Consider the following 17,589-nt stretch of genomic DNA (forward strand, 5'->3'; position numbering starts at 1 on the left):
GGTGACGTCCCTGCACCAGCCGCTCTGCTGCCGTCTTCGGACCGCGCCTTCCTCACATACTCGCGCGTGCCGTGGCGTCTCCGCGTACGCAAGGAGCTGTTCACGCCGAATGAGACCTACAGCGACCCTGCCGTTCTGGACCTCATATACGCGCAGGTGCGTGGAACGCTTAAAACATTGAGAAGAAGCGGCTCTATTTCGACTTGACTTTGACACATGACATGACAATATTCACAATACTGACATGACATTTTAATTAGGGCTTTGGCTCAAAATCACTGCAAAACGTTTTGATTAAGCTCAAATTTAATTGTTCAAATTTCAAATTTAAATGGCGTAATCGGTCGGGACTCTGCGGCCTACCACTCCAAGGGTTATCAAGTCGTGTGTAGCGAATATCGTATTAAACCCGGTAATTAATAAATTAATAAAAACAAGGCAACTATTATTTTTTGCTTCGAGCAACACGGAAGGGAGGCGGCATTCGCACTATTTCCCCTCTGCCGAGGTACAAGATTAGCGCGTCAATCTAATCTAGCGCGGGTAATAAAACTAGTTGCACTTGGATTTTTCACTAGACCGAGTCCAGACGCGCGCGTGAACACTGCTGCACAAAAATGCCTGTTTGCTCGGTTTTTTTGTTATAAAAAGAGGTCGGGGACATCAAATTTACAAAAAGAAAGTGTTACATTTCACATGTAATATTTTTTTGAACATATCATACGTTTAATTACATTCAAACACAATTATTATATTTTAGTCTCATGTAATTGTTAGATTTATCGATTTTGCTCGCTCAGTACAAATTGCGGATCGGTCGAGCGACAAATCCGACTTCTCATCTCTCAGAATACAATAACATACTTCAACGAAAATGTGTTAGTGTGCGTGTTGTGACACTTGTCACTCGTCCGTACACAAAAAGAGATCGAGGTTTGCAAGATTTGTCTTTGACGTGTGTCATTTTCTATGTATTTGTGTCGTCATTACAGATTGGATTTTGTATGTAAGTGTGTGAGAAGTGCGACTGTGTGCACCTTTCCCCCCGCGAAAAATGGCAGAAAGATTTGTACGGTGAGATATCGCTTGGGCCCCTCCCTTCCGATGTGTCGGAAGCCGGTGTTGCTCGAAGATTTTTTGCGATTATGAATTTCTTTGTCATCACTTTCCATGTGATATGCACGTGACTGTCTGCCAGTTGCTGTCAGTGTCTCAACGACAAGTGTCAGATTATTTTGTAAATTACCAAAATAGTTACTTACCAACATGATTTTCTTCCAAACAGATCGTGAGCGACATCACATCAACGGCCTCATCTCTCCGCATCAACGCGAGCGAGCGGCGCGCGGGCGCCGCGTGGCTCCGAGCGGCCGGCGCCTCGCCCGCGCGGCAGGCCAAGAGACAACTCATAGAGATGGCCAGGGGGTGGCCGTTCTACTTCGCTAGACTGTTCTCTGCTAGGGTGCCGCCGGGAGAGAGCGCGGTGCTAGCTGTGTCGCATAATGGTGTCACTATTGGAGTCAGAGGTGAGTTGAACAGGTTGAATTGTGATATGAGATTTGAAGTTTGCTTGAGGGTATCGGAGATGTACTAGTAGGATTAGTCGCAACTAAAAAACCGTAATCATGACGGGTACATACAAGGTGAAATTTGTTTGTTCAGGCCGCTTGAATATGCGTGAACGATAGAGGCCATTAACGATTTTTCGACATTTTTGAAATGCAACTTTAAAAAACGTGCAAAATTGAAAAGTATGTTTTTAAAGAACGGCCTCTTCCAATTTGATCTTCTAACGTCTACCCAACCTTAGTAAATATCTTCATTTTAGATCTCTAAGAATATATTCACTAATTTTAATATATTTTCACAGGGCCGACCGGTCTGACAGTCCGTCGCTCGCTGCCACTAGCGGGTCTCCGCGCCGCGGCGCCCGCACCACAGTCCCTGCAGCTATCACCCGCTAGGGAACCTCCGCTCACGCTACACGCCCCGCTAGCACATCACGCGGCTTCACTTATCTCGGACTTGGCGCAGCAGGCTGACCAGGTACGTGCCTAGTTTACGGCCCAAAGAATCTGGAACTTTCTGGATGCAACGGGCATTAGTAGTGAACTTTAAAGGGCCGTCACAATAGATCAATGATGGTCGATGCGACACTCAAAGGCCCACAACACCACAATAAATAATAAATAACGTGCCTAGTATCTACATTCTACAGGATAGTATCTACCTAGTGCCTACAGGAGTCGGCAATTTTTTTATAAAAGAGCCAGCAATCCCGAAAAAGTCGCATGCGGTTCTTGGAACTCGGGTTTTCTATCCCTGAATTAGCACCTTATTATGCTGGATGACTTCTTTTGCTACTAGGATGCTCAGAACGGGCTTTATAAGGTGTAGTGATAAGTATAGATGGCATGTTCTAAATACCTACTTTGATTAGGTACCTACATGTATTTGTTTATACCAACGGATAATTAGGAAATAGAAGGAAGAAACGGAAGCATAAAAGTGAACCTGGGATAGTATTATCATTAATTCATGCATTTTATAATAAAGCTGTGAATTTTACTAACTATAGCTGTAAGAAACTGGCAAATACGCCTACCCAATTAGTAACATAATTATGTAATACATAGTTACTATGGATTATGTAAATACAAATCAATCTGTAGTGTGAGAGGCGACTCAATATTTCAAATGATATCGCTGCCCGCTCAATAACTCTTTGGAGCGTTTTCACATTGCCTAATCCGATATGGGATACGAACACAAAGAAGTAATATTTAAAAAGTGCCATTAAATCTATTTACCTACTAATTTACCTAATTAATAATGATTGTTCAAAATAAAGCGTCGATACTAAAATAAAATGACTTCACGCCATAGGGCACTCTCCAACAGCTGTTTTTTACCACGGGTCACCCGATATCCGATATCGGATCGGACAAGAATACAATATGACAGAATCCCTTTACTTATTGCGGAATTTATTATATAATATTTTCAGGAGAAGAAATTAGCAAAACCATTCGGAAGCAGAATTGCTGGAATCCTGTAGGCTCCATAAAGCAACTGTGTATAAATCTATGTATAGGTACAGTCGACGTCAAAAATATGTTTACACTTTTGCACCTTACTCCTTTGTAATAAGGCAAAAAGTGTAAACATATCTTTGACGTCGACTGTACAGTGCATACTCGTATATAGGAAAAGAAACACGAAACACAGTTATATCACGATATTGTGACTCTTGCAGTCGGGTCCCAGACTTTAAACATGACGAAGCACAAAATATAACACATGTGACATTTAAAAGTAAGATCGTCACGGACGAACACTCAAATCGTTCTCGCGTATACTTCCGTCGTTTGCATTACATTGATGTCAAAGAATTATGCAATTTATTGCAATATTGGGAAGTAATTTGGTGTCAACAATCAATGATGTTACTGATGTATGGGACACTCACTACGCCACAATAAAGTATGGTTAAACATAATTGATTAGAGAAAACCTTATTAAACCTTATTAACTTATTACAAAACCTGAAGAAAACTATTATAAGCTTGTTATTACGATTTGAATCTTCTACTTTACACAGTTAAGTCGATTTTCCGACGGATTATTTTCTTAATATGGTGATTTCAAATCACTACATTACATGTCATGTGATACACGAATTTATGGGAAAGCGATATGTTTTTATGGTGTTATGTAATTAAGGTGACAATAGAGCATGAATAAACATAGCGATTCATGTTTGACCTTATCAGTCAAGTTTTTTTATAATTACAGCCATTTAGTTAATTTTATCGGGAATTGTTTATTTTTTGCGATGTAAGCAATCAATCTTGAACTTTAGTAGAAAAACAGATTATCACTACATATTATAAAACAAAGTCCCTGTCCGTCTGTCAGTATGTTCGCGATAAAGTCAAAAACCATGGATTTTCATGCGTTTTCACCTATCAATATGATTGTTGAGAAACGTTTTGATGTATAATTTGCTTAGGTAAGGTTTTGTGTAACCCGTGCGAAGTCGGGGTGGGTCGCTAGTAGCATCTATATCTATGAAGTGTTTAACTAAACTACCTATCACTAAAAAATATCAGTGAACTACATCTCATCATCACATCGTTATCTTTTTCGTCATGCTGATCGTTAATAATTTTAATAAAGCATCTTAAGTCTACCCAAATTCGCAATCGTGACCGATCTACTTATATTATGACACCAATTACACAATGACACAGCAACGTCTCATGTATTCCGACGACCCAATCAAAACCTCGTCATTTCGTCATACGTTACATAAAGAAAACAAAATCAATAACCACATTCAATCTCCGAGAATAAAATGTAAATACACGCATAGTATGCAAAATGACGTAACTGTAATTAAAGAAATATCGGGGTCACTGTGAGACTGTTGTTCATTTGTGTTGTGGTTCTGCTAATTAGTCTGGTCATTAATTATAGTTACACTGTACAGTCGGCATCAGAGATATCGGAGCGGCCAAGGTGTTCACAATATCTGAACACGCACTCTAACACCTTGACAATAGAGGCGTGTTCAGATATTTGTGAGCGCCTTGATCGCTCCGATATATCTGATCGCGACTGTACAAGTGTACAGTCGAGTTTACAATTATCATTATAAGCCGACGGTCCAAGAATATATTAACACGCCTCTAAGACGCTGACAATAAGGTCGTGTAAACTGTAAATATATTTTTGGCCCGTTGGCTTGTAAAGATGTTTGTGAACTTGGCCATCGAAGGCACAGTTATCTGGCCAAGGGCCATTCGTAAACTTTATTGCAACGAGATAAAGTCTAATTATGGTAATGTCTAAGTCGCATTTGATAATCTTATAATGAGAAGATTAAGTCTATACGTGTTCTGGAAACCTAGTTTTGTACTCCCTAATGTTATGTATCTAAATGTTTACTAAGTATACATAGTTCGTTTTTTAGCATTAGAAAAAAGGTAAACAATCTTGATGTGTCTTTTAATTGAAAAACACGTTTTAAAAATAAGTCACGGCAAATATGTAACAATTATGAAGATGTGCGGAAGCTTGTGCAGGCTTTGTCGGCCGTTGGTTTGCAAATAAATGCTGAGAAGTGCGAATTGTTTCTTTGCAGCCCGGATAGGGGGGGGTCAGTGGCTGATTTTGAAGCGGTTTTGCCCGGCTTGAGGTTGGTGGAGAGGTCATCGCTGTCGCTTCTTGGGGCGCCAATTTTTCCGGAAGGGGTTAGTCAGGTGGTCCAGGAGAAGACCGTGGCACTTTCGGAATCTGTGAAACACTTGCAGCATTTGTCGGCGCATGTGTCTCTGGTGTTGTTGCGTAACTGTTTATCGATTCCACGCGTGACATACACTTTGAGAACGGCGCCGACGTGGATGCATATGCAGGTTGTATTACAGTTCGATCAGGTACTCCAAAGCGGTTTAGAGAGCATCCTCAATGTCAGGTTTGAGGGATCTCAGTGGTGTCAGGCTGCTCTTCCCATTCGACATGGCGGTTTGGGAGTACGTCGCATGCAGGACGTGGGGCTTGTAGCATTTCTTGCTTCCTCGTATGCGTCGCGGGGCCTGGTTGCGCGCATTTTGTCCATCAGTGAGGGTGATGTTCACATGCCTTTTCTGGGTGCTGCATTGGATGAGTGGTCTGTTCGCTGTTCTGACGACACGCGGCCTGACGACCTTGGGGTTCAGAGGTCTTGGGATGATGTTTTATGCCGTCAGATGTACGAGCGGTTGCTGGAAGGCGCTTCGGGGGTGGAGCTGGCTCGGTTAAAAGCGGTGGTTGCACCTGAGTCTGGGGCGTGGCTGCACGCCTTGCCGTCGTCACACTTGGGGACGTTGTTAGATAACGACTCCCTAAGGATTGGTGCTGCTTTAAGGCTCGGGTGTACTGTGTGCGAGCCTCATTTGTGCGTCTGTGGGGTGATGGTGGAGGCAAACGGGCACCATGGATTGAGTTGTGCGCGGTGTGCTGGTAGGTTTCCTCGACATCATGCCATTAATGATATTGTGCGCAGAGCGATGGTGTCGGCTAACCTGCCGTGCATGTTAGAACCCCAGGGTCTTAGTCGGACGGACGGGAAGAGGCCAGACGGTCTCACTCTTGTTCCTTGGGCTAAAGGTCGGAGTCTGCTGTGGGATGCTACATGTGTGAGCACCTTTGCCGCATCGCATCTTGCACAGACGACACGTGCGGCTGGGGGGGGGGCTGCGGAGAACGCCGCGAGACAGAAGCATGCCAAGTACTCAAACTTGAAGCCGGTTTACGATTTTGTCCCTCTCGCTGTTGAGTCGGCTGGTCCTTGGTGTTCCGAGGCGAAGGTTTTTGTGAGGGACCTGGGAAAACGCATGCGGGATAGGGGTTGCGATCCTAGGTCTGGTTCGTACCTGGTCCAGCGTATATCGTTGGCTATTCAGCGCGGGAACGCCGCTGGTATTTTGGGGACGTTTGTGCCGGGTACTTACCGGATTAGGATATAGGTTTATGGCTTGCTTGTGTTTTGTAATGACCAATTTCCTTTTAAATTTGACGATGCATGTTGCAGATGACATATGTGAACGTATACATTTTATTTTGACGAAACCTGAGGTGGATGAGCTATCTGTATGATGACGAAGCCTGCGCTGTGGATCTGAAGGTACCTATGCTGTTATTATTATGTTTTTCTTTTTTGGGTCAATAAATTATTATATTATTATGAATCTAATATGCTCATTTATATTCTTCTGCTTTCATAAGTAATAGCTACTGATTTTTAAAAAGCGTCTTTCAATTAAAAGACATGTCAAGATCGTTTATCTTCTTTCTAATGCAAAAAAATCGAATTATAGATATAGGTGATATTAATGTTTGCCTGCAGTGTCTATTAAGAGTCGTGTCCTTTGAGGTGTAGCGTAATCGTATCATTAGCCATAAATTTACTTTATTCATATTACCAGGACAGTTGTGTGAAAGAGGATATGAGAAAGAAAGGAGTGAGCGCTGAGGTGACAAAAGACAGAGGAGAATGGAAGAGAAAACACATGTGCCGACCCCACATAACGTAGGATAAGGGCAGGGAAAAGAAATATTCATATTACGAGGACAGAAAAACCTGGCGCCTTCGAACGAGGAGGGCGGACCCCAAATAACGGGACAAGGCAAAGAAGAAGAAGAAGCCATACATTTACTGATCCAGTTACATTTATTAAACTTAATTTACAAGCAGCGTCACTCTTAACTGACCGTTCGTTGGATTTTATGTCATTGCATTAATTAAGGTTTACGAATGATTGCTAGTTAACAGTGAGAACGATCTATCGTACATAAAACCAGCAAAATATCAAAGGCGAAATGAAACCTCTAAAACTAGTTAATTCAAAAGTGCTTAGATCCAGCAGCTCCGACAAGACGCTATCTGCAATTCAATTAGACTTTTAATGAGTACGTAATTGGAACAAGTACAGTCAGCAACACATAACCCGCCTTGTGTACAGTAGACCTATAGTATGTGTTCACGACCGTGCAAGTTCGACTTGTGTACGATGAGCAACGATATCGCTAACTTGCATGCTCGTATCTTATGCATTATTTATTAAAGTTTGGACCTTATTTTGTACTGTACAAGGTTGCTTTTGCAATCAGATTATTGTAAAATACGAGTTAGTGAAAGTATTTATGGAAATTGTACGTAAGTACGTGCTTTCGTACGATATAAAGTGCAGCGCTAATAAAATGTTTTATTACCAATGAAACTTTGTGAACGTTTCTTAAGTGGGTCGCTTAGTGGCGCAAGGTCTTGGCTTTTAATTAAAATGAGATGATTATAATAAATAACTACACTTTTACGCTCGCTTAGTCGTAATAGTCGTTGAACAAATAATTAAATATATATCTTATTATATTTACCTTTAGAGTGCAAAATCAAACAGCCGACCTATACCAACAAAATTTCATTGCCAACTTTGATAAACAGCGGAAAGAGAAAAAGTAAGGTTACTAAACTTTGACAATTCAAATTATTGTTTATATTATTTTACCTACCTACACGATAAGTTTTCGACAATATGACCTGTATATAGCTTTCACGTACCTATAGTTCGTTTTTTTTTGCATTAGAAAGAACTTCGCAGAAGCAAGCTTATGGTTCCAAATCCGGCACTTTTAGCGGTAATAATTTGAAGTAAATTATATGTATTAACAATGCTACATTAGATAATTCAATAATTATTAACAATTAAAGAGCCTAATAAAAACTGCACGCTTGCTTCTGTGGAGTTCTTCCTAATGCTAAAAAAAACGAACTATACCTACTGTATTTGTTGCACATTTTGTACATATTGTACAATCTAAATTCTAAACATAGGCTAGATGCCTATAGTAAAAGAGAACATTTAATAAGAATTCGCCCTACATACACCTTGATGAGCGTCGTCTACGCCGGAACAATATACATACGTATACATATAAGCGATACATATTCTATCGTGCAATAAGTAAAAGAATGAATAGTAATCACAGGGGATATCGCCAGTCATTTCCATTTCCCTTATGACTTGAGACATTGATGGTAAGAAAGTACAACAGTAAGTACCATTATTTACGTATAATTATAGTAGGTGCGAATTCAATATATTACCGTAAAAATATACAACTTTGCCTTTTAACATAATTTTGCCCACTGCGTCACAGTTCAGTAAAAGTAGTTACAGATACACTTTATTCAGATGTAATGTAAATGTTAAAAAGTAATTGTAGGAATTGAAAGTAGGTAGCTTTTTTAGATTCGACTATAAGCAGACTACTTTCGTAAGTTACAAAAAATATCTCCGCATCTAAGATACAATTCGCGTTTGAGCAAAGATGCTGTAAGTTAAGATAATGGGTGATAAAATGAATGTGCAATGTGCATGCGCCGTTACGTAGGCGCCCGTTAGGCTGACCGCGCCGCGCGCGCAGCTATGAGTAATCACAGTCTAATTATTTACTACTTCGAATTCATTTTGTTTTTATATTATTTCAGATACAAAGCGCGTATTAATCATTATTAGGTAATCAATTATTACACTGCTTGGATTATGGATTCATTATTTCTTTTTGTTTGTGATTTTTTTATGCGGTCCTGGGTGCTGATGTGCTGACAAGAAGTTATAAAATGTGCGAAATTACTTATGTGATTTTTTTTTCCTAAACTGCTCACATATTTCCCACAAGAACTAAATTTTAATTTCTGATGGTTAAAAAATTCCAAGGATACCTACCCGAGAAGTTTTCCAACTTTTTAACGTAACGCAACTGCACCACTGTCATGGGTTCGACACTTAGTGCAGTGAAAAAAAGAAAGCGGTCTATGTAAAGGAGCATCCTGTGAAATAAACGACATAAACGCGTTCATAAGAAACACTCCGAAAAGTCGACCTCTATTATTATAATCATATATATAAAATTGAAAAACCAGAACGGGATAAAAAACGAGCGAAGAAGAGAGATGGCGCCTTACAAATTTCTAAAAAAGTTTTTGACACGTATCTCGAATACAACGCACGTATGATAAGAAAAAACTGTTTAAATCTATTATCTACATATGAGAATAAAACTAGAACATAAAAACTATCGCTTTCGATGCGTATTTAATTTACAATAAGGAAAAGACATTTTCATAACAATCTTCATTTTACGACTTCGACCATTTCTCGGCAACTCTCGGTTGCTTTCGTTTGGCGGTGCTACAGATTAGACCAAATAATCCGTAAGTTAAAAGTAACCTAAATTATGTTTGTCATGTTGGTATACAGGTATTTCTGAGTTTTTTTACACGAAGTAAAATAAAAAGTGCTGCCAACCTCAACCTTAGTCCATAGCCCATACGAGTGAATTATGCCATTTATGACATATCAATCAAATTAATATTATCGTATGATTATCGTGTTAATAATTTGTATTTTATTGTTTTAAATTTCTTTATGAGTTATTATTATTCAGATTGATTTTCATGGCTTCGGCAAACATTGTCATTCGTCCATGGAAAGGGCTGCCGAGATGAGCCAAAAATACAAAGTTATAGAATGGGAGACGAGCGTACTTGGGACAACAAAATGGGAGACGCCCGATGGCGAGAGCTATCGCAAGATCGCAAGAAACATGACGTGATCTGGTATCGGAGGCCAGGTGAGTCCTTTGGATCGTTGCGTCACCTTAGCCGTAGTAATGTTAAGATCCAGAAAGGGAAATGGGGACCACCTACGTTTGTATGAAAAGGCGATTTATGGGTGGTGGTCGTCCATATTCGTGGCTTAAAGCGGAAAATAAGTAATCTAATGAACGTTTTTGCAACTAGGCTTACAACAATAAGTAATAATTTTATGTTAAAACAAGTTTTAAATAAATACCTACGTACGTTATAAGAAATTTTCGAATTAAGTTATCCAAATAACGGCTACCTACTTGACAAATAAGAAATCCTTATCACAGTTATAAACCCTGGCAGGGTTGAATACATTATAATCAGGGGCGTATTTACCCTAGGGCCATCCGGGCCATGGCCCGGGGCGCCAACCCCCAGGGGCGGCATATGCCGCCCCTGGCGGATTGCATTTTGTTTTTCTTCCTTGAATTCGGGGGCGTCGAACCGTATTGGCCCAGGGCGCCAAATTTCAAAATACGCCTCTGATTATAATGTCGGTATTTAACTAAACATAAGACAAACTCTTTATTTCATTTACGCGAGCGGAGCTGCGGGCCCGTCTAGTATAATATAGTGGTTTTCAACGACGACGACGACGGCGACGACGGTGACGCGACCCTACAAACGTACTGGGGTCGCTACAGAAAATTTTATACAAAATGTTGTATTTTGTCTACCTTGTATTTATAGATGGCGGCAAATTTAAAAAACCGGGCAAGTGCGAGTCGGACTCGCGCACGAAGGGTTCCGTACCATAATGCAAAAAAAAAACGAACAAAAAAAAACGGTCACCCATCCAAGTACTGACCACTCCCGACGTTGCTTAACTTTGGTCAAAAATCACGTTTGTTGTATGGGAGCCCCATTTAAATCTTTATTTTATTCTGTTTTTAGTATTTGTTGTTATAGCGGCAACAGAAATACATCATCTGTGAAAATTTCAACTGTCTAGCTATCACGGTTCGTGAGATACAGCCTGGTGACAGACGGACGGACAGCGAAGTCTTAGTAATAGGGTCCCGTTTTACCCTTTGGGTACGGAACCCTAAAAATGTAGGCGCGATGGGTTACCGTCCCATAGAAAATTTGGATTTTCGCGATTTTTTCTACTGACAAGATTTGCTTGACCAACTATAAATCACGGTGCCGTGATGACTTTTCACCGTTGAGAGTTCGTGTACCATGGTTACATCTGTATTCTATAAGATCAATATACTGGCCACACAGCCAGTGGTGTGGCTCCCGCTACTCACGCCCCGTGATAAATGACACCACTCCGGGATGCAATAAACTTCAATAAAGTGAACACCGCCTCTCGATACTTACGAAGAACAACTCTTAGTTTATTGTTAGGTTTTTTAAATACGAATTGTAGGAAGAGATGCTCTTAAGTAACATTTACACGCCATAAAAATCCTTATCCTTATGTAGGCTGTATGTAGGTATACGACGAACTAAAACTATTTATTTTTAAAGTAAAAAATATTGAAAATTTGTAACATTCATTACACAAAAAGTCCAAATACCCATAGCTCATTTGTAGTGTAGGTAGAAGGCTATGATTGTAGAGTTATTTAATCATGCCTTTGCGATTTAAAACTTGTATGCATAGTTGTCTATCTAACTTAGAATCAGTCTCAGGTACCGAGCAAGTGTGACAAGTGCAGCCCTAGTAATATGCCATAGTGTAGCCAACTGTACGGCTACCACCAGTTTTGACATTGACATAACGCTCACGTTTACGTAACTTACTTTCTATGCATCTCGCTCGTACTCGCATATGCGAGCAATAGTGCAAGCGAGATGTACAGAAAGTAAATTACGTAGACGTGAGCGTTATGTCAATGTTAAAACTGATGGTAGAGGCTCAGGTTCGTTTAACGTAACTAGATCGTATTAAAAGGTAATTATTTAAATGCGCCTTTACTTGCTCCACATACAAAAAGTGTATGAACGCCCAATGTCCAACCAACTTAAGCCATTTTGCATCTGATGAGCACGCACTAGCAACCATGTTTATTTATCTGGAGCCATATCGCGCATACATCGTTGTAATGAATTTCGTGACTTTCTCCGGTTGCTAAACAACGTATTAAACATTTATACTCTGTAAAATATTGAATTATTGTCAATATTGTCATGTACTTTAAGTCCGGGTGATAAATGCCAATTTTAAATGACTGCGATATGGTAAGGTCTAAAGATTTGAAGATAGAAGCAATGCGCGGGCGGTCGGGTATTAACGAATTAGTTTAGTTTCACTGTACCTACATAACTGCAAGTAAGCGTTAGACTATTATTTTTAAATATGCGCCAAAAATAGAATGTAGATGTTACTTACATACTGTGTTAATTGAAAATGAAAGTTAATAAGTTTGAAAAAAGCCTCAAAAGTTACAATAGATAAGATTTTTTTCTACTCCCGTACTTTTATTTGTCATTTAAAGGGTCGTGCACACACCTTTAAAACCCTAATAGTTGTCAAGACAAGTCTTTAGTCTATTCCCCAAAAAAGAATTTGTGCATACACGCAGTATCTTTTTGGCGATTTTACGATACTTCGTGTAATGACCACTTAAAAAATATTGAATGAAATACAGTGTTGCCAACCGTAGTTTAAATGTCATCTCTGACAAATAAGTGAACCATAGACTTTTTTTTAATTTCATTCATTCATTCATTCTTTTCCCGCCCGTACCCTCCATTGTTGCTACTTCTTGAATTAAAAGATTTGTTAAATTTACAATTTTATTTCAAAGTGCTTGGTCGTAGAAAAAGTATTGTATGCAACGTTGTTTAACTGAGTCAAAAAATACTCGTGGCGTCTTTATTAACAATTTTCGGCTTCGCCTCAAATTGTTACTGACGCCACTCGCCTTTTTTGACCTCTCTTAAACAACGGTTGCATAAAATACTATTAAAATACCATTCTCAATAGAACTTGATACAAAACAATCGTGGAGAGTCTATACTTATTTTAAAAAGTGTTTGAGCATATTTATATCTTTAACACTTATACTTAAAATTAAAAATAGGTACTTAGCGCCACTTCAACCCACTAACCCAGGGTTAACCGCTTAAATCGTTAACCCAGTGTCAAATTTTACTGGTAACCATGGTAACTCCAGGGTTAACCCCGGCTTAGTGAATGGTGCAAGTGGCCCTTAGTGTACTTACACTATTTTTAAAATCAATTAAGAACACTGTATATTTTACAGTAGCGTACATTTTCGTAGCACTCTCGTAGCGCACCTAAAAAGAAACTTAGCCGCTCCGCGCAAACCAAAGGATCAATAAAAACCTACAGCGAAACTGTCGCGGCGAATTAATATCGATGCGCGATCAAATGTAGAGTGATATGAAATGACCTGAACGGTCACACCATAGGCATAGCCATGGCCCGTGCGCGCGTCAGTCCACCTGCGACCGCGCTTGCGCGCGCACAATGCAGCGCCCGCGCCTCTCGCTCGCCATGCGCGACAACTGGCGCCATCTACAGCGCCTCTACGGCCTCGAGCTAGACTGCGAGGACTGCTCGCCGCCCCGCCGGGCCCCTAGCTTAGACTCCCTCATCAACTCGTCCGAGGGCGCCGCGTCCAGCGCCGACACCGCCCCCGAGGACTCCGACTCCGGCGCCGACACCCGCGACCCCGAGCCCCGGCCCAGAAGCGACAGATTCAAGAAATGCCCGCAGAGCTACTCGTCGTCGTCTTCCGGACACATGGAGACGATACACGAGGAGACGACGGAGCCTAAGGTGTCTGTGAAGGAGATTCTGGCGAGGTTCGAGAACCTGACGGACCACCCGGCGCCCGCGCCGCCCGCGCACAACCACACGCATCAGGTACAGTGCCAGTGAAGTGATCTCTGTGTAAAGCTGGGACAGCTGATTCATTATTTTCAGTGTTCAAAACATGCATATCACGTAGTTTTTGTTTTTAAAATGTCCGAGAAGGTAAGACATTTTCTAACGTATTTTTATTAACTGAAAATGAAAGCTAACACACAAAGATAAGAGGCAAATTTGACCTGGTTTAATTAAACTCGTGACATAGTGCCCACAATCACTTTAGTGAAAAGTTGAGATTTTACCGGCGAAATATCAAATTTGAGCAATTCGAAATACACGAAGTCATACAACGTTGAAATAGACATATGGCAATATTGTTGAGTTTTATTACATATGGCGATGTCGCGAGCTGCCAAAAAACAATGAAGAATGCCTATGTTCGGCGAGACCATCCATATGCAAATAATAGATTGTTATTTGTCATTACGCTAATAACAATGGCGCTAATGACAATGTGCGCGTGCGCGAAATCGCATGTTTACCAACATATCTTATTCTGTATCGGCTGAAGATGATAATTGCAAATCGATTGTTGTTTTCCAATCGAACTTTCCATTCGGAGCCAACGATCCCGAGCAATCGATGGCGTAATTTATTAATAAATACAACACATAAGAAACTTTATAGTAATGTTATAAAGTGTCGTGCACAATTGAATTTGATATAGGTACACTGACTCAGAAATCTCTTATATTTTGTTACAAAGTGACCCGTTTGAATTGCTGTTGTGTGGAGCAAATATAAAATACAACACAAATATATACTCTTATATAATATATAAATAATACTAAATTTGAGTTAGATTTGAAGAAAAAAAAAAATTTGAAGGTAAGATATTTTGATTTTGATTTGATTTGATTTGAATCATACTGGATGACCGGGGCCTATTTCTCGTACGTTACAAGTCTTGTAATACAAGTGTGTATCTATGGTAACGCTTGTATTTGAATATTTTTTACAAGTTTCCGTTTCACGTAAATGTATAATTGTTATAAGAGCGGGGATAAAATAGTTTTCACAAGTGTTGTTGTTTCACAAGTTGACAAACACTAGTAGATATTATATACTAAAATAGTAATTTCGTTTCTCAAAAGCTGTACTTTATACTTGTAGCTTGTGACTTATCACGAAATAATGAGGAGTCTCTATAAACTGCTAATATGCGTTTTTGGTAAAAATCGATTAATAAATAAATGAAGATATTGCATTTTTAAGATCTCAAACGTGTAAGTTTTGAATGCACTTCGTTAAAATCTGTAATATTATTTAAATTTAGCATTTATTCTCCAAAAAAAAAACAGTAAACTCATTCCTATGAAATTATTATAATTGGGAAAGAACCAGTAAATGACCAATAACATAATAATTTTGTAACGAATTCACCCGTATTATAAAAAAAAACTGACCCACCCTGAAGCTTGTAAACATTCATAGAGTGACTGACGAAACTGAGTTTGATTTTACACTTGTAATTGATAATTTTGAGAAACGCTTTTCATTACTACTTGTATTATTATACGCTTGTATATTCTGAAAACACAAGTCAGCCATTTTATTTTCCTCTTATTAAGATTATGATGCATAACAGTGACATTGACATTAAGATAACATTTATGATGGCCATTGCATTTCCTTTTTGCATAGTAAACAAACCTATTTTCTAACTTTAGACAGCCACCTTGTAGCACTTGTAGTAATCATTCCTACGAGAAACAGAATTAAAACACACTTGTACAATGAAATTTTAAATGTAAGCTTGTAGACTTGTGAACTTGTAACGTACGAGAAATAGGCCCGGCCCTCTACTCTAGTTTTTTTTTTATCATATCTGCAGGTCCCTAATATTATTTTTTCAGTGCGATATTGTAATATTGATAATCTATGAAATGTTTATCATTTTCTTAATCAGGGAATATTCAGCCTCTCTTCTCTTATTTAGTCGATCCCTCAATACTGAGGATCGTGACATCATATCCTTCTGTTGAAGACCAGGTTCCTCCATAGCCCAAGTAGCATGGAAGTGTCGGCAACATCAATATAGCAGCCAATTAAGAACTTAGAGTGATTTAAGGGACGTATAGGAGTGTCAGAAAAGATTTAAGCTGTATAAAAGGTACTTTACAGACATTATACAGCTCAAGCTGTATAAAATCATTATAAAGGATTCTGCGGAAGCATGGGGTGCTTTATCAGAATATAAAAAATCTACTATAAAACTAAAAGTGTTGTGAGAGACTACAAGCTAATTCTATCGTAAAAGCTGTATACAGGCTGTATTGTAGTAACACTTGGCACTTTTAGCTGTACAAAAGTATCTGTCAACTCCGTTTTAAAACATTAAGTGTTGTGAAACACTACAAGCTAATTTTATCGTAAAAGCTGTATACAGGCTGTATTGTAGTATCACTTGGCACTTGTAGCTGTACAAATATATCTGTCAACCCCGTTATAAAGCTATTTCTTATGGCGTAATCTTACTCTCCTATAAGAATAGTAGTTGTATAACTTCTGTCTGTAAGGGTATTATAAAACCAAATGAATAAATGGCAGCTATAGTACAGCTTTTTTCTGTATTACTGATAGAGTCGCTTATAACAATCTTTTGGCGTAATTTTACACTCGTATAAGTATAGTAGTGTAATGATTTCTGAAAATAAGTGTATTATAAAACTAAAGGAATATATGACAGTTACACTACAGGTTTTTTATTTGTTATACGGATCTCTAAAGAGAATTATATCTTATGTACGGAGAACCGAAATACAGCCAAACGAATACAAATATTCTATTATAAAGCTGTTTTAATTACAAAAGCTGTAAAAGACACTCCATTTATTACACAGCACAGCTACTAAGATTATAATGCTCTCCAACTATCCTGTAGGCTGTTTAAAAATTGTCGCCATTTTACAATAAAAAAAAAAACGTATTTGTAAATATAATTAAAGAAATACTTGCAAATATTTAGCAGACTAACGCCGTGTTATGATTACCAGCTAAAATAAATTGTTTAGCCTTAGAATTAATATTTATAAATAATTTTGATACTCTAACCTTAAAAACAAACTGTAACTTTACCGATTTTTGATATTTTCCTTATGGTTTCTCTTTGTTATTTTGCAGGCGCGTAAATATTTTGCCAGAAAAGATACACAGGTTCACAATAAATAATAATCCGCACTTACCAATAATGTAATATTCCATTCAAGTCCTGTATAATATTTACTTTTACTTTTACCATCCACTATAACACTTTAATGTCGCCATTACTATATTACGAATGAACAAGATTAAGACATTTTAGTTTCTTAAATGATTATTATTCTCTTGTAATTCTTTCTTATAACTCATTTAAAACTTATAAGATTATCTGTAGTGTTAAGGTTTCCTGTTACACCGAAATATAGCTGTAATGCAGCTATTATGCAGCTTATGTATAGCTTGTACAGCTACTCTACAGCTCTAATAACGCCAAAGGCTGTATAATTTGGGCCCTTTTTTTACTTATAAGGGCTGTATAAGCGCTTATACAGCCTTTGTACAGCCT

The 17,589-nt window shown here is 38.8% G+C and overlaps 3 protein-coding genes across 3 annotated transcripts in view; 1 reads left to right on the forward strand and 2 right to left on the reverse strand.

Annotated features, from left to right (window-relative positions):
* The window catches only part of LOC134791716 (uncharacterized), a 498,190-nt gene that overhangs the window by 418,781 nt on the left and 61,820 nt on the right, over positions 1 to 17,589 (reverse strand). The gene's annotated exons all lie outside the window — the stretch shown is intronic.
* LOC134791766 (large ribosomal subunit protein eL22-like) overlaps positions 1 to 17,589 on the reverse strand; it is a 375,980-nt gene that overhangs the window by 345,111 nt on the left and 13,280 nt on the right. The gene's annotated exons all lie outside the window — the stretch shown is intronic.
* The window catches only part of LOC134791773 (unconventional myosin-XV), a 161,281-nt gene that overhangs the window by 97,982 nt on the left and 45,710 nt on the right, over positions 1 to 17,589 (forward strand). Inside the window, exons 20-22 of the mRNA XM_063762928.1 lie at positions 2 to 156; positions 1,286 to 1,526; positions 1,871 to 2,046. Coding sequence (XP_063618998.1) covers positions 2 to 156; positions 1,286 to 1,526; positions 1,871 to 2,046 — 572 coding nt within the window. The remainder of the gene's footprint in view (position 1; positions 157 to 1,285; positions 1,527 to 1,870; positions 2,047 to 17,589) is intronic.

The sequence above is a fragment of the Cydia splendana genome, chromosome 6 (assembly GCF_910591565.1).
Source record: "Cydia splendana chromosome 6, ilCydSple1.2, whole genome shotgun sequence".
In the NCBI taxonomy this organism is placed as follows: domain Eukaryota; kingdom Metazoa; phylum Arthropoda; class Insecta; order Lepidoptera; family Tortricidae; genus Cydia; species Cydia splendana.